At 34.4% G+C, this 20,607-nt stretch overlaps 2 protein-coding genes across 2 annotated transcripts; one reads left to right on the top strand and one right to left on the bottom strand.

Moving 5' to 3' along the window:
* The first annotated feature begins 147 nt into the window (after positions 1-147).
* On the top strand, positions 148-8,390 carry LOC100373304 (NADH-cytochrome b5 reductase-like). Its single transcript, XM_002731197.3, has 6 exons — positions 148-223; positions 1,619-1,882; positions 4,122-4,361; positions 5,437-5,541; positions 6,315-6,518; positions 7,282-8,390. The coding sequence occupies exons 2-6, from the start codon at positions 1,700-1,702 to the stop codon at positions 7,477-7,479; spliced, it is 930 nt and encodes a 309-aa protein (XP_002731243.2). The 5' UTR covers positions 148-223; positions 1,619-1,699; the 3' UTR covers positions 7,480-8,390.
* On the bottom strand, positions 7,244-20,306 carry LOC100373459 (uncharacterized). The gene is made up of 5 exons (XM_002731198.4): positions 19,443-20,306; positions 17,602-17,809; positions 17,104-17,202; positions 15,862-16,017; positions 7,244-10,288 (listed from the first exon to the last, which is right to left on the bottom strand). The coding sequence occupies exons 1-5, from the start codon at positions 20,261-20,263 to the stop codon at positions 9,989-9,991; spliced, it is 1,584 nt and encodes a 527-aa protein (XP_002731244.1). The 5' UTR covers positions 20,264-20,306; the 3' UTR covers positions 7,244-9,988.
* Positions 20,307-20,607: the final 301 nt, after the last annotated feature.

Here is a 20,607-nt window from a genome sequence, read left to right as displayed (position 1 = left end):
CTCTCAAGTTGATATTCCAACCATACTCAAAATTGTTGAATATTTATGAATATGTAGCTTTGTATTATATTGTATATACAAAGTTGAAATTACAAGGTCATTAAATTTATAAAATGAAAATATATATATTAGGAATAAACAGACTGAAAATGTACGAGATTCTTTTCAGTGTTGAACTTTCTATATTTCCGGGTCTGTGGTGATTGATGGATAAGTCACGAAGGTTAGTTTTAACTGTTGCGTGGACTTCAAAATAAGATTTGAACGTTATGGTGCGTCTCAGCCGACAAGTTCAGTAGACTTGCAGTAGTCACAGCTGAACACAAGCATTATAGAAGTTGATCTCATGTTATCTATTCTGACCTCGACATTTACCTCGAACATTCAATCAGTCCATCACGTATCTAAAATACCAAGTAATAAAATATGTCGACCCTTTATGATTACGATTATTGTTGTCTATTGCACCAGCGCAACACGCACAACCTCTAGCAATAAAACAATCCGTATTTTGACGGCGTCAAAAATTGGGGGGGGGGGGGGCATTTGAAGGCGCCCTCATTTTTGGAGTAGACTTTTGGTTCGAGCCGAATTTAAGATTTTATATTATATTCGTCATACTTTCATTATTGTGAGTTCATACCGGAAAAAAATTGCGTCACCAGATGATTTTTTTGAGATACAAGAAAAGCATCTAAAGATTAAAAAAAAAAGTGGAATGACAGTGCTATTCATCCTGCAGCTGGGCTAATTAAAGCGAGGGAGTCGTCACCTGTGCATGCGTCAGATGGCCATAGCTTGTCATTGTTTACAAACAAGTGTCTACCCATGAGCCTTTGTGTTTTTAGCCTGTGTTGTTATCGTCTGTTAGGACTCAATTCCCTCACGCTCGCTTTAAACATTCATTTACTTCGCTCCTAGTGAATAATTATCATTTTTAAAATGTTTCAAACCTCAAAACATGCTGTAAACAAACCAAAAATACATTGTACATGCCTCTCACCTATCCCATACCTTTACCCTAATTTCTCCCCCTAAAAAAAAGAAAAGTTACAATATGGCAATAAAGGTCATGTGAAGGTATATCAATCTACACATGTGACATAGCGTCAGTTGTTAATTAGTTGAATGTGTTGTTATGATTTTGTTGGTTGATTTGACAACTGCATGTATAGTGGAAATACACAGTCAGCTGGTGCACACGTGATAATAAAATAAATACGATATTTACTAGATGGGAGCCGCCATCTTTGAATGCAGCTTAAAACTTATTTAGTGTTATGCGTCATTCAAGATGGTGGCCCCATATAGTAAATATCGTATTTATTTTATTATCATGTGTGCACCAGCTGACTCTGTGGAAAAACATGTAGACATGGAATTCGCTTAGGTGTGGGATTATCAACAAAACATAGTTGAACAAGAATGAAAAACAAAAAAGTTATTTATTGTGGATGTAAATATTGCAAAAAAATATTACAAATGTGATTTCATTTGAACCTATCTTGTTAATTGCACAACTCTCCAAAAAAAAAAGCAGTGACAATTTATAATGACAACTTTGCTCACATTTGAGTTTGAATAAATTATAAACTCTGAATTTGTTTTATTTATTAAGGTAAATGGTTTCCAAATATGAATACCAAGCTGCTGTGGTAACTATGTACAAAGAATGTAGAAAGAAAATAATTGGAAATGCATGATGGGAGATAGCAGTCACGATTTGAAGTGGTTACCAGAGAAACCATCAGAACCATTGCCTAGCGACTGTTGTGGTACAGGATGCGTGCCATGTGTCTTTGACCTATATGAGGAAGATCTCAAGTTGTGGGAAGAGAAAACAAAACAAGGACCTGTACAAGCAGTGCAGTGTGATACACAGGTACTACAGTCAAACATACCAGTGATAGGATAGGTTGGAGAGGAATATCTTCCACATTTTTCTACAAGCAATATGAGCTGGTGGCGAAGAATTTTGAAATCGAGCACAAATAATTCTCTCCTAGAAAACGCAATTTTTGGTACTAAGTACAAAGATAATGTAGAAATAAAAAATTTTACTTACTTTTTTAATTTCAGTATTTTGATTATATTTAACGGGTTTTAAATTCACGTATTTTACAGGGAAACTATGAGTTGTATTGTAATTTCATGTAGATGTTTACATGGATTTATTTTAATGAAATTCAATTAAATGGTGGATAATTAATGCATCTACCGGTATTTACTGCTTGTTTTTTTTCACCAATTTTCAACTTATTTTTTTGGAGTAAATAACATTATAAAAGATCATAATATTTTTCAAATTCATATAGAAAATTGAACAATAAATATTATAATTTGTTCGTGATGTTTAGTTTTTACTTTTCTGTAGATGATGATTTGATATTTTCAAGTTATGACTTTTCAGAAAAATTCATTTTTTGCAAACAGAATTCACTCAATCATTGATGGCAAAAGTGACACAATTTCTTTGCAACTGGTGGTGTGTCAGTGGGAGCACAGACAGTGCAGGAATGAATGTAGGATGTTTGATTGGAGAGGTGGGGGCACCTTTAACATAAAGATAATTACCACATTGCATTATGGGATATATATTTATGAGTAAGAATGATTTGGTAATGATTGGGTGCATGCCCAGTGTATCCCTTCTAAATCCACCATTGCAATGAAACGTACCTTAGTTGAACACTGTTACATTTCCAGAGGTTTTTGGTTAATTGAGGACTTTAATTACAGATAACACTATCAAACGGGGGACTAGGATTTACTGTTAATTTAGACAGGTTTCCCATTTAGGCTGGAATAGAACACTTGTTGATCTTACTATATAATATTTAGGTTTATTTTTTTTCAACATGCAATTCAAAATGAGAAAATAATTTTTTATCAAATATGTGACATCACCTGTGATTATCGTTATCACTGTGAGATCCTAGATTTTGTCTAAAATCAAATGTCCTAGTGACATCAAAACATCACGTGGGGTTCCACAAACACAAAACTACTGTGGAATACTTTATTTTTGCTGGAATTTATTTTCGCTGAAAAGGCTTTTTGGGCGTTTTGTATGGAATTTATTTTCACTGATTTTTGATGAGTTTAATGTGAAATATAGAAAAAAAAAGTATATTCGCTGGATTTTATTTTCACGGAATCATCCCTCCAGCGAAAATAGCGAAAATAAATTCCAAGCGAAAATAAAGTATTCTACAGTATTTTTGAGTATTTCTACGCTTAACAATATGCTATACACATTGGATGATGATTCACTATGATGAAGTCAGAGTATCTTTTTTTTTTTTTTTTTTTTTTTAATATAATTTTTATTGGGTACATTTATTCCAAGGTTACATTTGTTTGTTTTCCATGTACAGATTTATTTGAAAAAATTACATTTCTGTAGTGTTCTGTTTTTCCATTAATTTATCTAACAAATGCTATTATTGGAGTCCATTTTTTTAAATGTAGTATCATCCTGTCATTTCGTTTTGCGATAAAGTTTTCACAAGTATATATTCGCTTAATGAAAGACAAGAATCCTCTAAATTGGGGCTTTCCTCCATTCATTTTTGAAAAATGTACATGTTTCCTAACAAGAAGACAAATAAAATTCAACAATAATGTTTCATCTGGGTCTGATAAAATCATACAAAGCCTGCTGGGAGGTGAACTCAGTTAAGTCAGAGTATCTTAACATATTCCTTTCTTCATCTTTTCACCACCAGTTTCCTCTTTTCATCACAAATTCACAAAATAGTCCTGTTTATAGTCTGCACTTTCCTTCAAAAGATTAGGACAAAAAAAGCCAAATTTTTCAAGTAGGTACTGAAAATTGACTCAAATTTTGTTGGTTGGCTCCAAAATTAGGGTTCATTTCCAGATATATTGAAGAATATAATAATAAAATTGCAGAAAAAATTGGGCGGGAAACTGGTGGTGAAAAGGTTAAACATCAACAAACATTCCTACATGAACTATAAAAAAAAAGATTCAAAATCATATCATTTGGTTTCTGCAGCAGCAGAAGTTTGGTTCGTATCTTTCACGCATTACGCAAGGTCTCATAGGAAACGGAAAATCACCTATTCATATTCATTTCATATTGTTGTCTCCGGTAGGATGATGTTGAACCTGCTATAAGTCCTGCACAATATACAAGTTTTGTGATTGACAGCATAACCAATGTGTCTTCTGATAGCAAAATATACAGATTTAAAATACCAGGCAACAAAAGTTTTGGATTGAATATTGGTCAGCATCTTATACTCAGAGGGGAAGTAAATGGAGAAGTGATAACCAGACAATATACACCAATCAGTACATTGGACTTGATAGGATACTTTGATGTACTTATCAAGGTAATGACACCAGGTTTTGAATTACTGTGAAGCCATTTCACTATTTTGATGTTTTGAACAATTGCACTCGGTTTTACATTCATGCTATTGGCAGAGAACCATGAGTTGTATTGTTATTTTACATGTTTTCACTCTACTGTGAAAATAGTGAAATTAAAAGCCAATAATACTGTAAAATACTTTATTTTTGCTTGGAAATGATTTTCACTTAAAGTGCGATTCAGTGAAAATAAGATCTAGCGAATATACCCTTTTCCCTATATTTTACATTCAACTTGTCAAAAATCAGTGAAAATAAATTCCATTGAAAACACAAAAGTCTTTTCAGAGAAAATTAATTCCAGCTAAAATAAAGTATTTAACAGTATGTATTGCGTTTACAGTAGATGTAACTGTATAATAAATATAGAACTTTTTTAAGTTGAGTTACATGACTTTCATGGTTTCTTAGCCAACATAAATATCTTTGCCATCATTCAGTATCTGTTCAGTTTATTATTTTGCTTTATGATGGCATCTCTGACTTCACTATTGTGCATGAACTTGATTCTTCTGTTTTCTTGATGAGTAAAGCTAACAAATAGTCAACATTGGTGAGGAGGGTTTGTGGGTATGTCCCTAGCAACCAATACAATGACCATAGCAGCCAATCAGTAAATAACGCTATAGTTTCCAATATATTGAATATATTGTACTGTATACTGTGAAATACTTTATTTTAGCTGGAATTAATTTTCGCTGAAAAGACTTTTTGGGTGTTTTGTGTGGATTTTATTTTCACTAATTTTTGACAAGTTGAATGTAAAATATAGGATTTTATTTTCACTGAATCATTCCCTCAGCGAAAATAGCAAAAATTAATTCCAAGCGAAAATAAAGTATTTTACAGTATATGAAAGGACATTTCTGGCCCATAGCAACCATGACCTGACCCATAGCAACGAGTTTATAATCTTAATTATTAATATAGACCATGCTTGGAACATGAATTCATATTTGAAATGAATCAAAGTAATGTCCAAAAGCTGATTATTTCTGATTGTTGTTATATTTCTGTTTGTATTTGTATTGTTAGATTTATCAGAATGGTAAAATGTCATCATATATCAAAACATGGAATATTGGTGATAAAATAGAATGGAGAGGACCATTTGGCACTTTCTCATACAAGCCAAACAAGGTATTTGAAATCCAGTACAATTATTGTTTGAAATTGTTTTTGCAAATAAACACACATACATGTATATTAAAACATAGTATTCAAACTTATCACTGCATTTGCCTCGCAACTGCAGACGCTACCTACCTTGCTACAATCACTATCAGAACAGTATGTGAACAGCGTCCCCACAGTAATTCGATGGTGATAAATAATTTATTTTCAAATTTCAAATTTCAGACATCACAAATAAACATGCCTAATTATGATTTCCCTTGGTGACAATTCTATCCACCAGCAGACAACCACCCGAGTAGAAATACAAATTTAGCATGAAAATGAAAACACACATATTTTACAACAATTATTTTCTTAAAGAAAATGCAATTATTATTTAAACCTTAGACTAGTTCTCTTCTTGTTATTCTATGATGTATAGGAATAATCACAATTTGGATATATGGTTTCTATTTTGTGTAAATAACACCATCGGGGACAAATACCATTTTTGGCCATTTGTCCCACCTTCCATGAATTACATGTCTAGTATATCCCATTATTTTATCACACTGATTGTTAACCTGGTAAATATATCAAGCTCATGAGTTGTATCAACATTGCCAATATTCGAAATAGAGTAAATTTGTTTACCTTGCGTTTAAGAAACAAGACATGTTTCTCAGAGTTTAATTATTTTGTTCTCAACTATTGTATATTTAATAATATTACTATTGTACTTTTGGACCAGTGGCCTAGGGTATGGAATACCAATAAACATATTTTTTCTCTGTCAGTTTCAGCGTATTATAATGTTTGCTGCTGGCACAGGATTAGCTCCAATGTTACAAATAATACAGTCAATAGTCTGTAATAAAGATGAAGATACATTTGTACGTTTGATATTTTGTTGTCGTACATATGAAGATATCTTATTGAAGTCAACTCTCAATGAATTCGCTGCATATTGGAATTTCACTGTTTGTTATGTATTAAGTCAGGTAATACCAGTATTTCATTGTTTGCTATGTAATAACACCAGTCATTTCAAAAGGGTTTCTGAATTCACAGTGACAATAACCTGTATTTATTTATCCTAAAGTTCTTAAAGGGCAATGGTTGTCACTCCATGCATGTACAAGATTTGTGTTGATAAACTGTGATTTTCCCACAATGCAATGCACTCTTCAAGTGGCCTGAATGCAACTTTTGATCTGGTAGAAATGTGCACTATATCGATCCCTCAATGCATTCCAATCATAACAGGAATTAACTAGTTAAATCTAGGTAATGTCTCCTTTTTTTGTACATATTCTGAACAAGACTTGGTTACTACAGTACTCATTTCTCATGCATGCACACCACACTGATCATCTCACTTTATTTACAAAAGTTGACCCTGACAGTCAAAGAATTATTTTGATTGCCCATTCCTAATTTTGGAATTCAGGCAAACCACAAAATTTTATAGCATATATATTTTTATAACACTTCATTGGAATGTTTAAAATAGCATATTATTTCATTCTTACAGATACTGTCAGATCATCGTATTTTCAAAATTTATTGCGGGGAAAAAAAATGTTTTGCAGTAAATTCCACATTATGTGGTGATGTATGCAGTGATGTTGCACAGAAAGCTTGTATGAGAAAATACAATTCACATACAATTTACATACAATTCACATACCATTCACATACAATTCACATACAATTCACATACATATAAGAACAAGTTTACAAATTTATTATTTAAATTAACAGGAGCCTAATACAAGCATTCATCGCTATGGTGAAGAAGTGCATTATGGGAGACTGGATGAAGACTTGGTTGTTAAAGAGACAACCCCAGTCAGGTCAAATACAATGATTCTGATTTGTGGAACAAAATCATTTGATAAAGATATAATCAAGTACATCACAAAGACTGGGTACACAAAAGATTGTTACTTCAAATTTTAGTAATAAAAAAGTGTACGATCATTGCAGCATTGCTGTGGGTTCCATGTAAAATACATTATTTGTTTACACAATATTTATATGTGTTCTCAAAGACAACCATGTCCCTAATATGAACACAATTTCAATTACTGAATATACAAGGAAACGGGTCAAAACCAAATAATTATAAAAAAAATCACCTCATCACCCTAATTTTTGAAACGAATTTGACCAGAAACAAGTTCTTATAAAGATTTTCATTCATGGTAGCAGAGGTCTCCAAAACTTTATAAAATAGCTGTAGTGTATAATATCGATAATTGCCTTTGATGCCACTATGAAGTAAAAGCACTGTTTACATAATGGTACATGTAGATACCAAAACCTTGTGTGATAAATAAAAACACACCTACCAATAATGGAATATTCCTGAACCTGTCTGCCAATCACTGTAGATATGTATATTTCAGTAAGCAATTAGACTGGCCCAGCTGTGTAAATTTTGTTTTTTTATATGATAATTCATTTCTTCTTTTTTAAATCCTAGTTTGACACAAACTTACCATGACTCAATTCTTTGGCGTAATCTTGTCTAATAATTATTCATTGTAATTAGTTAAAAAATTAAAAGCAGGTGTGCGTTTGTGCAATGAATTCTATGCGCGTCCTGCTCAGATTGTCATCAGCTTACTATCACCCTATTCATTGGCATATTCATTGCATGAAATGTAGTGATGGCTTTACATGATGAAGCAGATTAGACCAGTCATCACAACCAGATATTTTTGATTTTGTATTTTAAGGGAATTATCATAAAAAAAAGAATAAAATTGCCACAACTAGGCCAATCTTGTTAATAATATAAATATGTTTGTATAAAATGTAAATATAATGCAGTAATGTTTAATAAACATATTTATCTGAATTGAGAATTGATTAAATTATTGGTTTATTTTAATCCAGTTGTATCTCTGTTAGGCACTGTATTTGTTGAAAATAATGTTTAAAAAAAAAAACTATTTGACAAATCTATGCATACATTAACATTAATGATGTTATTAATGTTAATCAGCATTAACATTCATGATGAGAGTTATATTTTGAGACTAAAATTTACAACAGTTGTTCAATTTCAAATGTATTATTACACTACTTGATAAAATACAGAAAATCTATAATATAAAAACAAAATTATAGGAAATATATTGCAATAATGCATAAACGAGTCTCTTAACCTTTTGAATGTCAGGGTCAAATATTTTTTTTTTTATTTTGTCTCCTTTGACATTAAACACGTTTCTTTTTTTTTAAAAATTTTAAACAAACTTGGTAGTTGATGGTTAATTATGTCCATCAGATCCAAAAGTAAAGAACAAATTATAGAAATATACAAAAATGTGCAAAAATTGCGCAACATGACGTTAAATGGCTGTAGTTGTCGTGCTGCGCATGTGCGACATTTGTGTTGATAAACATAGATTTTCCCCACAATCCAATGGGCTCTTTTAATTGAAATCACAAGTATGAGATTTAAATTTGAGGCAACTTTCAATAATTACCACCGGAGACTCCTTCGACACCTTCCACTAAAAATACCTAATTAAAGCTTGGTAACGTCTCAGTTTGTACTCGCTGATCTACACAGCAGACAAAGTCGTCATCTTTGTTTATATATAGACCTATACAATGTATATCTCGCACATCCATGGCGAAATGACTACTGCCCTTCAAAAAAAACCAGTCTGCACTATTGAAAAAAACTGATGGCAGTAAAGTTGTAAAAAAGATTCTGAATGCAAAGTGCCCTCAACGTAAAATTTAATATATATTTAAACTTTTCTAAATTCCTGAATGCAGAGCGCCCTCAACAGTTGGGGAATATTATTAAGGAGGTTCACGCCAAAATCAAATTCATCAGCATACCTAGTATAAAAATTAAAAATATGTCATGGAAAATGTCAAAATTAGAATTTTTATGCTGGTTATAATAAGATTATTGCATTTTGTGCCTTTGAATGAAAAATGTCATGTATGACAGGTACCTTCTGATCAATATGTTAACACAATTCAACAAATTTATAATTTGGTTAGTTTTCAGTATGGTATATGAAGTTTTCCCATTTTATGCAATGGGAAAGTTGTTTCTCCTAATGCGCTGCATATATGTGCAGTAATGGAAAATTGGAATCTGCTTGAGTCGCTTTGAGAATTTAATTGGTAATATCATCAAATTGAATATTAAGTATGCTCATGGTTTTTGAAGCTGTAATTTTCAGCAGGATAGTGGTTACCAAACCATGCAGTTGCATTCATTAGCAGAAAAACAGATTTGCAGATTTTTTCTTGAATGTCAAACTTATGATGGCTTCTCTCCTGTCATCACATGGTTGCATAGTAGATGAGAGGAACATTATGACGAGAGATAATAAACAAATTCTTGTAGCATCTCGCTCCCGAAGACATCTTGGTGGCCTTTTTTTGCAGAAGATCTATTGTGAAAAGTTTTCATTCATCACAAAAGCTGCTTCAATCACTGTAGTTTGACTTTTCCCTTTATGAGTACATTGCCCTTGATATCGACTAATGTTGGCCATATAAAGAAATCTACACTCGCTTTCTTCAGTGATGCCATGCTTGTAGCTTCTATCGGCTCATGACGATCTGTGACGAAGATCTTATCATTATGTAATATTTGTAATGGCGGTTGAAGTGCTATCATCTGTATTCCGAGTCTACAACATCTCTCAGTGTATCTTTTAATGTCTTTATTGCTAGAAACTGCAGCGGTGAATATTGATGGCCATTTCTGTTTCAATTCTTCATTGATTTCCTGTAACAATGAAATATGTATACTACGGATGATTGAATAAATATTCAGGGTATCTGATTTGTGGTTGTTTATGTCAACTAAATAACTACACAGAACTGAACATATGATGATTTCATCTGCACAACTACACATACTTTGATGATGTTATACACATGACTACACAATATTGATGTCATCCACATGGCTGCACATGCCTTGATATCATCCACATAACTACACATACTTTGATGATGTCATCCACATGACTACACATACCGCAATCTCATCTACATAGCTGTGTAGATATACCTGGATATCCACATAACTACACATACTTTGATGATGTCATTCACATGGCCACACACACACTTTGATGTCACCCAGAAGACTACACATACCTTGATATAATCCACATGACCACACATACCTTGATATCATCTTCATGACTACACATACCTTGATATCATTCATACAACTACACACATTTAATATCATCCATATGACCACAACTTTGATATCATCCACATGACTACACATACTTTAATATCATCCATATGACTGCAATACTTTGATATCATCCACATGACTATACATACTTTGATATCATCCACATGACCACACATACATTGAAATTATCCACATGACTACACATACTTTGATATCATCCACATGACTACACATGCTTTGATATCATCCAGATTACTACACATGCCTTGATATCATTCTCATGACTACACATACTTCGATATCATCCACATGACTACACATACCTTGATATCATCCACATGACTATACATACCTCGATATCATTCACACTACTACACACATTTAATATCGTTCATATGACAACACATACTTTGATATCATCCATATGACTGCAATACTTTGATATCATCCACATCATTACACATACCCTGATATCATCCACATGACTACACATACTTTGATATCATCCACATTACTACACATACCTTGACATCATCCACATGACTACACATACTTTGATATCATCCACATGACTACACATGCCTTGATATCGAGATTACTACACATACCTTGATATCATCCACATGACTACACATACCTTGATATCATCGAGATTACTACACATGCCTTGATATCATCCATATGACTACACATACCTTGATATCATCCACATGACTACACATACCTTGATATCATCCACATGACTACACATGCTTTGATAACATCCAGATTACTACACATACCTTGATATCATCCACATGACTACACATACCTTGATATCATCCACATGACTACACATGCTTTGATAACATCCAAATTACTACACATACCTTGATATCATCCACATGACTACACATACATTGATATCATCCACATGACTACACGTGGTTTTATATCATCCAGATGACTACACATACCTTGATATCATCCACATGACTACACATACCTTGATATCATCCACATGACTACACATGCTTTGATAACATCCAGATTACTACACATACCTTGATATCATCCACATGACTACACATACCTTGATATCATCCACATGACTACACATGCTTTGATAACATCCAAATTACTACACATACCTTGATATCATCCACATGACTACACATACCTTGATATCATCCACATGACTACACATGCCTTGATATAATTCTCATGACTAAACATACTTTGATATCATCCACATGACTGCAATACTTTGATATCATCCACATGACTACACATACCTTGATATCATCCACATGACTACACAAGCTTTTATATCATCCAGATTACTACTACACATGCCTTGATATTCTCATGACTACACATGCTTTGATATCATCCACATGACTACACATACCTTGATATCATCCACATGACTACACAAGCTTTTATATCATCCAGATTACTACTACACATGCCTTGATATTCTCATGACTACACATGCTTTGATATCATCCACATGACTACACATACTTTGATATCATCCACATGACTACACATACCTTGATATCCTCCACATAGCTACACATGCCTTGATATCATCCACATGACTACACATACCTTGATATCATCCACATGACTACACATGCCTTGATATAATTCTCATGACTAAACATACTTTGATATCATCCACATGACTGCAATACTTTGATATCATCCACATGACTACACATACCTTGATATCATCCACATGACTACACAAGCTTTTATATCATCCAGATTACTACTACACATGCCTTGATATTCTCATGACTACACATGCTTTGATATCATCCACATGACTACACATACCTTGATATCATCCACATGACTACACAAGCTTTTATATCATCCAGATTACTACTACACATGCCTTGATATTCTCATGACTACACATGCTTTGATATCATCCACATGACTACACATACTTTGATATCATCCACATGACTACACATACCTTGATATCCTCCACATAGCTACACATGCCTTGATATCATCCACATGACTACACATATCTTGATATCATCCAGATTACTACACATTCCTTGATATCATTCTCGTGACTACACATACTTTGATATCTTACACATGACTACACATACTTTGATATCCTCCACATGACTACACATACCTTGATATCATCCACATGACTACACATACCTTGATATCATCCAGACTACACATGCCTTGATATCATTCTCATGACTACACATACTTTGATATCATCCACATGACTACACATACTCTGATATCATCCACATGACTACATATACCTTGATATCATCCACATGACTACAATACCTTGACATCATCCACATGACTACACATACTTTGATATCATCCACATGAATACACATGCTTTTATATCATCCACATGACTACACATACTTTGATATCACCCAGATTACTACACATACCTTGATATCATCCACATGACTACACATACCTTGATATCATCCACATGACTACACATACCTTGATATCATCCACATGACTACACATACCTTGATATCATCCACATGACTACACATGCTTTGATATCATCCAGATTACTACACATGCTTTGATATCATCCGCATGACTACACATGCTTTTATATCATCCACATAACTACAATACTTTGATATCATCCACATGACTACACATATTTAGATATCATCCACATGACTACAATACTTTGATATCATGCACATTACTACACATGCTTTTATATTATCCAGATTACTACACATGCCTTGATATCATTCTCATGACTACACATACTTTGATATCATCCACATGATTACACATACCTTGATATCATGCACATGACTACACATACATTGATATCATCCACATGACTACACATGCCTTGATATCATTCTCATGACTAAACATACTTTGATATCATCCACATGACTACACATACTTTGATATCATCCACATGAATACACATACTTTGGTATCATGCACATGACTACACATGCTTTGATATCATCCACATGACTATACATACCTTGATATCATGTACATGACTACACATGCTTTTATATCATCCAGATTACTACACATGCCTTGATATCATTCTCATGACTACACATACTTTGATATCATCCACATGATTACACATACCTTGATATCATCCACATGACTACACATACCTTGATATCATCCACATGACTACACATACCTTGATATCATCCATATGACTACACATGCTTTGATAACATCCAAATTACTACACATACCTTGATATCATCCACATGACTACACATACATTGATATCATCCACATGACTACACGTGGTTTTATATCATCCAGATGACTACACATACCTTGATATCATCCACATGACTACACATACATTGATAACATCCACATGACTACACATGCCTTGATATAATTCTCATGACTAAACATACTTTGATATCATCCACATGACTGCAATACTTTGATATCATCCACATGACTACACATACCTTGATATCATCCACATGACTACACAAGCTTTTATATCATCCAGATTACTACTACACATGCCTTGATATTCTCATGACTACACATGCTTTGATATCATCCACATGACTACACATACTTTGATATCATCCACATGACTACACATACCTTGATATCCTCCACATAGCTACACATGCCTTGATATCATCCACATGACTACACATATCTTGATATCATCCAGATTACTACACATTCCTTGATATCATTCTCGTGACTACACATACTTTGATATCTTACACATGACTACACATACTTTGATATCCTCCACATGACTACACATACCTTGATATCATCCACATGACTACACATACCTTGATATCATCCAGACTACACATGCCTTGATATCATTCTCATGACTACACATACTTTGATATCATCCACATGACTACACATACTCTGATATCATCCACATGACTACATATACCTTGATATCATCCACATGACTACACATACCTTGACATCATCCACATGACTACACATACTTTGATATCATCCACATGAATACACATGCTTTTATATCATCCACATGACTACACATACTTTGATATCACCCAGATTACTACACATACCTTGATATCATCCACATGACTACACATACCTTGATATCATCCACATGACTACACATACCTTGATATCATCCACATGACTACACATACCTTGATATCATCCACATGACTACACATGCTTTGATATCATCCAGATTACTACACATGCTTTGATATCATCCGCATGACTACACATGCTTTTATATCATCCACATAACTACAATACTTTGATATCATCCACATGACTACACATATTTAGATATCATCCACATGACTACAATACTTTGATATCATGCACATTAATACACATGCTTTTATATTATCCAGATTACTACACATGCCTTGATATCATTCTCATGACTACACATACTTTGATATCATCCACATGATTACACATACCTTGATATCATGCACATGACTACACATACATTGATATCATCCACATGACTACACATGCCTTGATATCATTCTCATGACTAAACATACTTTGATATCATCCACATGACTACACATACTTTGATATCATCCACATGAATACACATACTTTGGTATCATGCACATGACTACACATGCTTTGATATCATCCACATGACTATACATACCTTGATATCATGTACATGACTACACATGCTTTTATATCATCCAGATTACTACACATGCCTTGATATCATTCTCATGACTACACATACTTTGATATCATCCACATGATTACACATACCTTGATATCATCCACATGACTACACATACTTTGATATCATCCACATGACTACACATACTTTGTTATCATTTACATGACTACACATACCTTGATATCATCCACACGACTACACATACCTTGATATCATTCTCGTGACTACACATACCTTGACATCGTCCACATGACTACACATACTTTGATATCATTCACATGAATACGCATACTTTGATATCATCCACATAACTACACATACGTTGATATCATCCACATGACTACACATGCTTTGATATCATCCAGATTACTACACATACCTTGATATCGTTCACATGACTACACATACATTCATATCATTCACGTGACTACACATACATTCATATCATCCACATGACTACACATACCTTAATCATGTTATCTACAGGACATCTAGCTGACAATTCTAGAACATAATTTAAAGCTGATGCACCAGTTGATTTGAAAGCAGCTTTCACTTCTGGATCAGGTTCAATAACAGATGAGTAAAGAGCCACCCCTCTGCGTTTAAGAGCCCCAGCATCCTGTCATCCAAAAAAAAATAGTGTTATATTGCATGTCAGTTTCATGGTAAAAATTGACGTTGCCCTCCATTCAGATTAGATGCAATGATTAGAAATATCATGGCTGTATCATGGCTCCTTTGCTAATACATGACTTAATCTCTTCACCACCAGTACCTCTTTTCATCACAAATTCACAAAATAGTCCTGTTTTCAGTCTTCACTTTCCTTCAGAAGATTGGGACAAAAATAGCCAAATTCAGTAAAAACTAAATATTTACTCAAATTTTTACTTCGTGGATGGTCTATACTGGTCCAGTATAGAGGAATTTGCGTGTGTGGATAAAAGATAAACTGGTCCTCTGTACCACTTTGATTCAGTGTGAGGTCACGTGATATTATGTATTCATGAATGTGCAACTTTTGCTGACAACTTTTGTTGATCCGTGTATCATGCAATGTTATAAGTTGATAGAGTGCCAACAACAACCAGCAACTCGTAGCAAAATAGAACATATGTCTATTACAATCATCAAGTCGAGTATTAGGTAGATATCCAATCATCTAGTAACATTTGTAACATTTCAAAGCCACAGCAATTTTGTTCATTTCAAATCGTGCGTCGCGTAAAAAAACAGACCGCTATCAGAATGGTTGGACCACACTTTGAAGTGATTATAATCATACAAAATAATTGCAAATATGTTTTTTTAAACAAGAACATTTTCGATTTCATACCTAAGATAACGTTTTTAAATATTAGTAATGGCGACATTATCCTACATTCTGGTGACTGATGGTATGGTAAACCACATTCAAACAATAATTATGTTTTGTATTTTATGTATTTAGATGATTTAGGCCAGAAAAAATCGGTTTCTTGCTTCTGCATCATCATAAATATATAAAATCACACGTTCGGTTTCTGGGTCATCACCAATGGAAACACGTTGAGCAGAATCCACGAAGTAAAAACGTCTCTACTTTTCAGTTTTGTTTAGTTTTAGTTATATCCCCCATCTCTACTAAGCCATATAAAAAAAAGACCTCATCATTTTCAAATTTCAATAATACGAGAAACAAATTTACATTTAAAAAAATAAATACCGTGTATTTGTCTTTGGTTGGTCTGATCGCATTTAATAACATTGTTGTTAAATTATCTTCAAATGTCTGCACTGCCTCGCCTGTCCTCTCAAACGCAACCTGTAATAAATAAATATATAAATATAATTGGAGAGGAATGATCAAACTTTAGTTTGCTGTCACAGTGACACTTTCACACTATCTTGGTGTCTTGCTATCTGTAAAAATGCGTCTAGAATTTCTGATAGTGTGTTTTGTTCTCTTGTAATATCGTGTCAAAGTCGGTACTGGCCCCAAAAGTAATCCTACTTAAGAAAGATATCTTGGCAAGCCAAGTGTCGTCAGTAGAAATATAGAAAGCATCGTTTGAATATAATGTGAGCAGGATTTGTATGTGAATATATTATTGACATGTCAGTAAAATTTCGATTTGGCCAATGCATTTTGCTTTGTACCCCACCACGCACATATTCACAATCTTGACAACCCTCCTCTCATTTGCCATGTACCATCCCTTACCACTAATACGTCACATATGAACTTATGATACAACACTTCAGCGTGCGTCCCTCGTCCAATCGGTGCCAGTCTGTCAAGCTGTTGTTTAGCATTGTCACATTCTGTCGTTAGATCTCTATATCTTCTGATCACTTCTGTCGGGTCAGACTTTGTCAATTCTCGACGGCTTTCCCGGAGCTTCGTCGAATTCCGTTGTGGTAGTGAGTGTCTGGAACGCAAGCAAAACAATTAATGATGTAAAAAACGTACCACGTGACAATTGAGAATATCAATATAAAGATAAACGACGATTATAGGACATCCACTCCAGACTAAATACTGTGTGTAGCAAAAATACCACAAATCAGCTAATGCTTTGTTCTCAGTTCCACGCATAAGACGTCGACAAAATCGTAATACCCGTAATTAACAACTTTAAATATCGACACACAAGAAGCTATGAACCCAAATCTTAATGTACACTGGTGACTTCTGAGTTACCCGTTTGGAAAGTCAATAACTTTTTTTCAGTACTCGTCTTTTTAGCTGTTAGAGAATTCAACTTTGACAAGTCAACATCCCCAAACTGTACTATCTGGCAAACTGCATATTGTATGCTGGGGGAACCATAGCAACACTTATCGACACTTTATAGTTTTAAGGAATAGTTATACGCAAGAGGGTTGTTTTGTTATTGGGTATATAATATTACCAAAGACTCTAGTGTTTTTCTAGTGTATTTTATAATACTAAGCTAGATCACGCCGCATAATTAAACAAACTTTCTTGTTGTATAACTCATGAATGAACCTTTATTGTGACGCGACGTTCTGAAATTATGTTTGGGTGACAGAAAATATGTGGTTATCGAAATACCGGCCAGGTCATACCAGGTCATACCGCTTTGCCGACGAACACTTAGTACATATAGTAATATGCATATATGTAGCATACCTCTGTATTATTGTCATAGCAACAACAAACAACAACACGCCAATGTATATAACACACACTTTACGCATTGTACTTTGTCTGTTGGTAATTCGTTTTTAAAGCGCGGTGTTCTCGCGCAGCGCGTGTTCGAATTTCATGTAGTTTTATGTAAATAAACAATGTATTTTACACGCGTTGTATACGTCGCTATGAGTCCCATACAGGACGCGGCGCGACGATTGCCGCCCTTTAAATCAATAAGTTATTTGCAAACACAGGGTAACACACTACCATTGTAATGTTATGAAGTTGTTCTTATTGTATACTCTTGTATTTATTGTAAGTAATCGAATGATTTCAATAAAAGTTGTTTTAAAGCGGGGGGATCGTCACCTGCGCACGCGCGGAAATTTCCCAAGCGACGATAACACACAATTTACTATTTTTTTTTGTTTTTCCTACTTTTATTTGCTTGTCAGTTTTTATTTTCCGCTGTGTATTTTATTCTAACTTTAATTGTATGTTTGTTTTTATTCACATCTGTATTGCATTTTAGTCAAAATCCTAATAGGGATACGAACGCAATAAAGATAATTGTTATTATTATTACACGTTAAAAACGCAAAGGCTCATGGGTAGACGCTTGTTTGTAAACAATAACATGCTATGGCCATCTGACGCATGCGCAGGTAACGACTCCCGCTTTAAATCAAATACTTGTAAAAAAAAATCGCTGATTGTACCTATTACTTAGAATAACTCATAATTATCAAACAAAACAATAAAATTACCACGACTGGGCTAGTCAATCTATGACATAAAATTATATGTAAGAGAATAGTCTCTGTTAAGAACAGGGGAAACGCATTTCTAGTGATTAGAAGTAGAAATTAAAAGTAGAATGAACAAAACTAAAACTATTCGCTTACCCGGAAGAGAAGTCGTCTACCATCGTTCGGAGTGCTTTGTTTTCAAATTCCAGTTTTAACTTTTCGTCTTCCAACTTTTGGATTCGTGAATTCCAAACTTGTTCGTGGAATTTAATTTCTGCCATTTGTACGTAATTGTTGTTGACTGGCTCTTCTGTGATGTGTGTCACAGGACCCCGTTCCACAGTAGGGGAGGAATCACTTTGCAAAGCATGATCCGCACGGCAAATGTCTTTGTCATTTGTAACTGTTTCAGTTGTTTGTACCAGATGAACACGTCCCTTCTCATCCTCTTTCACTTGTGTATGTGACACCGCGTGGTGACTTACGTCACTATGTTTAGTGCGAGTGTTTTCGGTGTTGATAACGTCACTTTGTTTTTGTAACGTAATATTATTTGTGGCACGGTTGATGTGTGTGGCGTTCTCTTCGTTGCTAGCAGTATGTCGTGTTATATGTTGTGTCTGTGTAGGTTTCTGACTCGTGACATTGTCCGGTTTTTGGTCTTGTACTATTAAAACACCACGGGGACTCACAGAATGTGTCACGGTATTTCCCACTCCGCCGTCTTGAGGTGTATGGTTTCCACGGTTACGAAGAACTGATCTCTCTGTATTTATCCCAATCGATTTCCGACCTGCGTGCATATGCTGCAGCATTGTCGGGCGTGGTTCTATCGTACCAGGTTTTGCAACTATCTCCCGAATCACGGTGTCACCTCCAGTGTTGGTTCCTATGGACTCACGCACAGACGGCTTCCGACGTAGCTGGCCGTACCCAATCGGTAGCTGATCGTCCCAAGTTGACTGGTTATTCCCCATTCTGCGTTTAGTACAACAAGTACTTAGTGTTCCACTGTAGCTGTACGTGTGTCCTATCTGTCCTATGCATGAATTGGGGTCAGAATTTGTATATGTCCTTTCACTAGGTGAATGGTTGACATACAAGGACGCCGCAGGTAAATGTTAGCAGCTCCGTTACGCATTCTTGACTCGGTATCACAATGAAAACCACTGACCTCATTGAAACGAATTTATTGAAAGACATCGATTGATAGACTATAGCAAGTCGTTAAACTAAAAAAAAGACCCCCCCCCTCATACATGACCCCTAGTGCGCCAATATGTGGAATAATATAATATTTATTTGAGAGGTGATAAAGTTT

This window comes from Saccoglossus kowalevskii, chromosome 21 (genome assembly GCF_978046115.1).
Source record: "Saccoglossus kowalevskii chromosome 21, keSacKowa6.1, whole genome shotgun sequence".
NCBI lineage: Eukaryota > Metazoa > Hemichordata > Enteropneusta > Harrimaniidae > Saccoglossus > Saccoglossus kowalevskii.
Note: the sequence above shows the minus strand (reverse complement) of the source record. Positions and strands in the feature narration are given on the sequence as shown.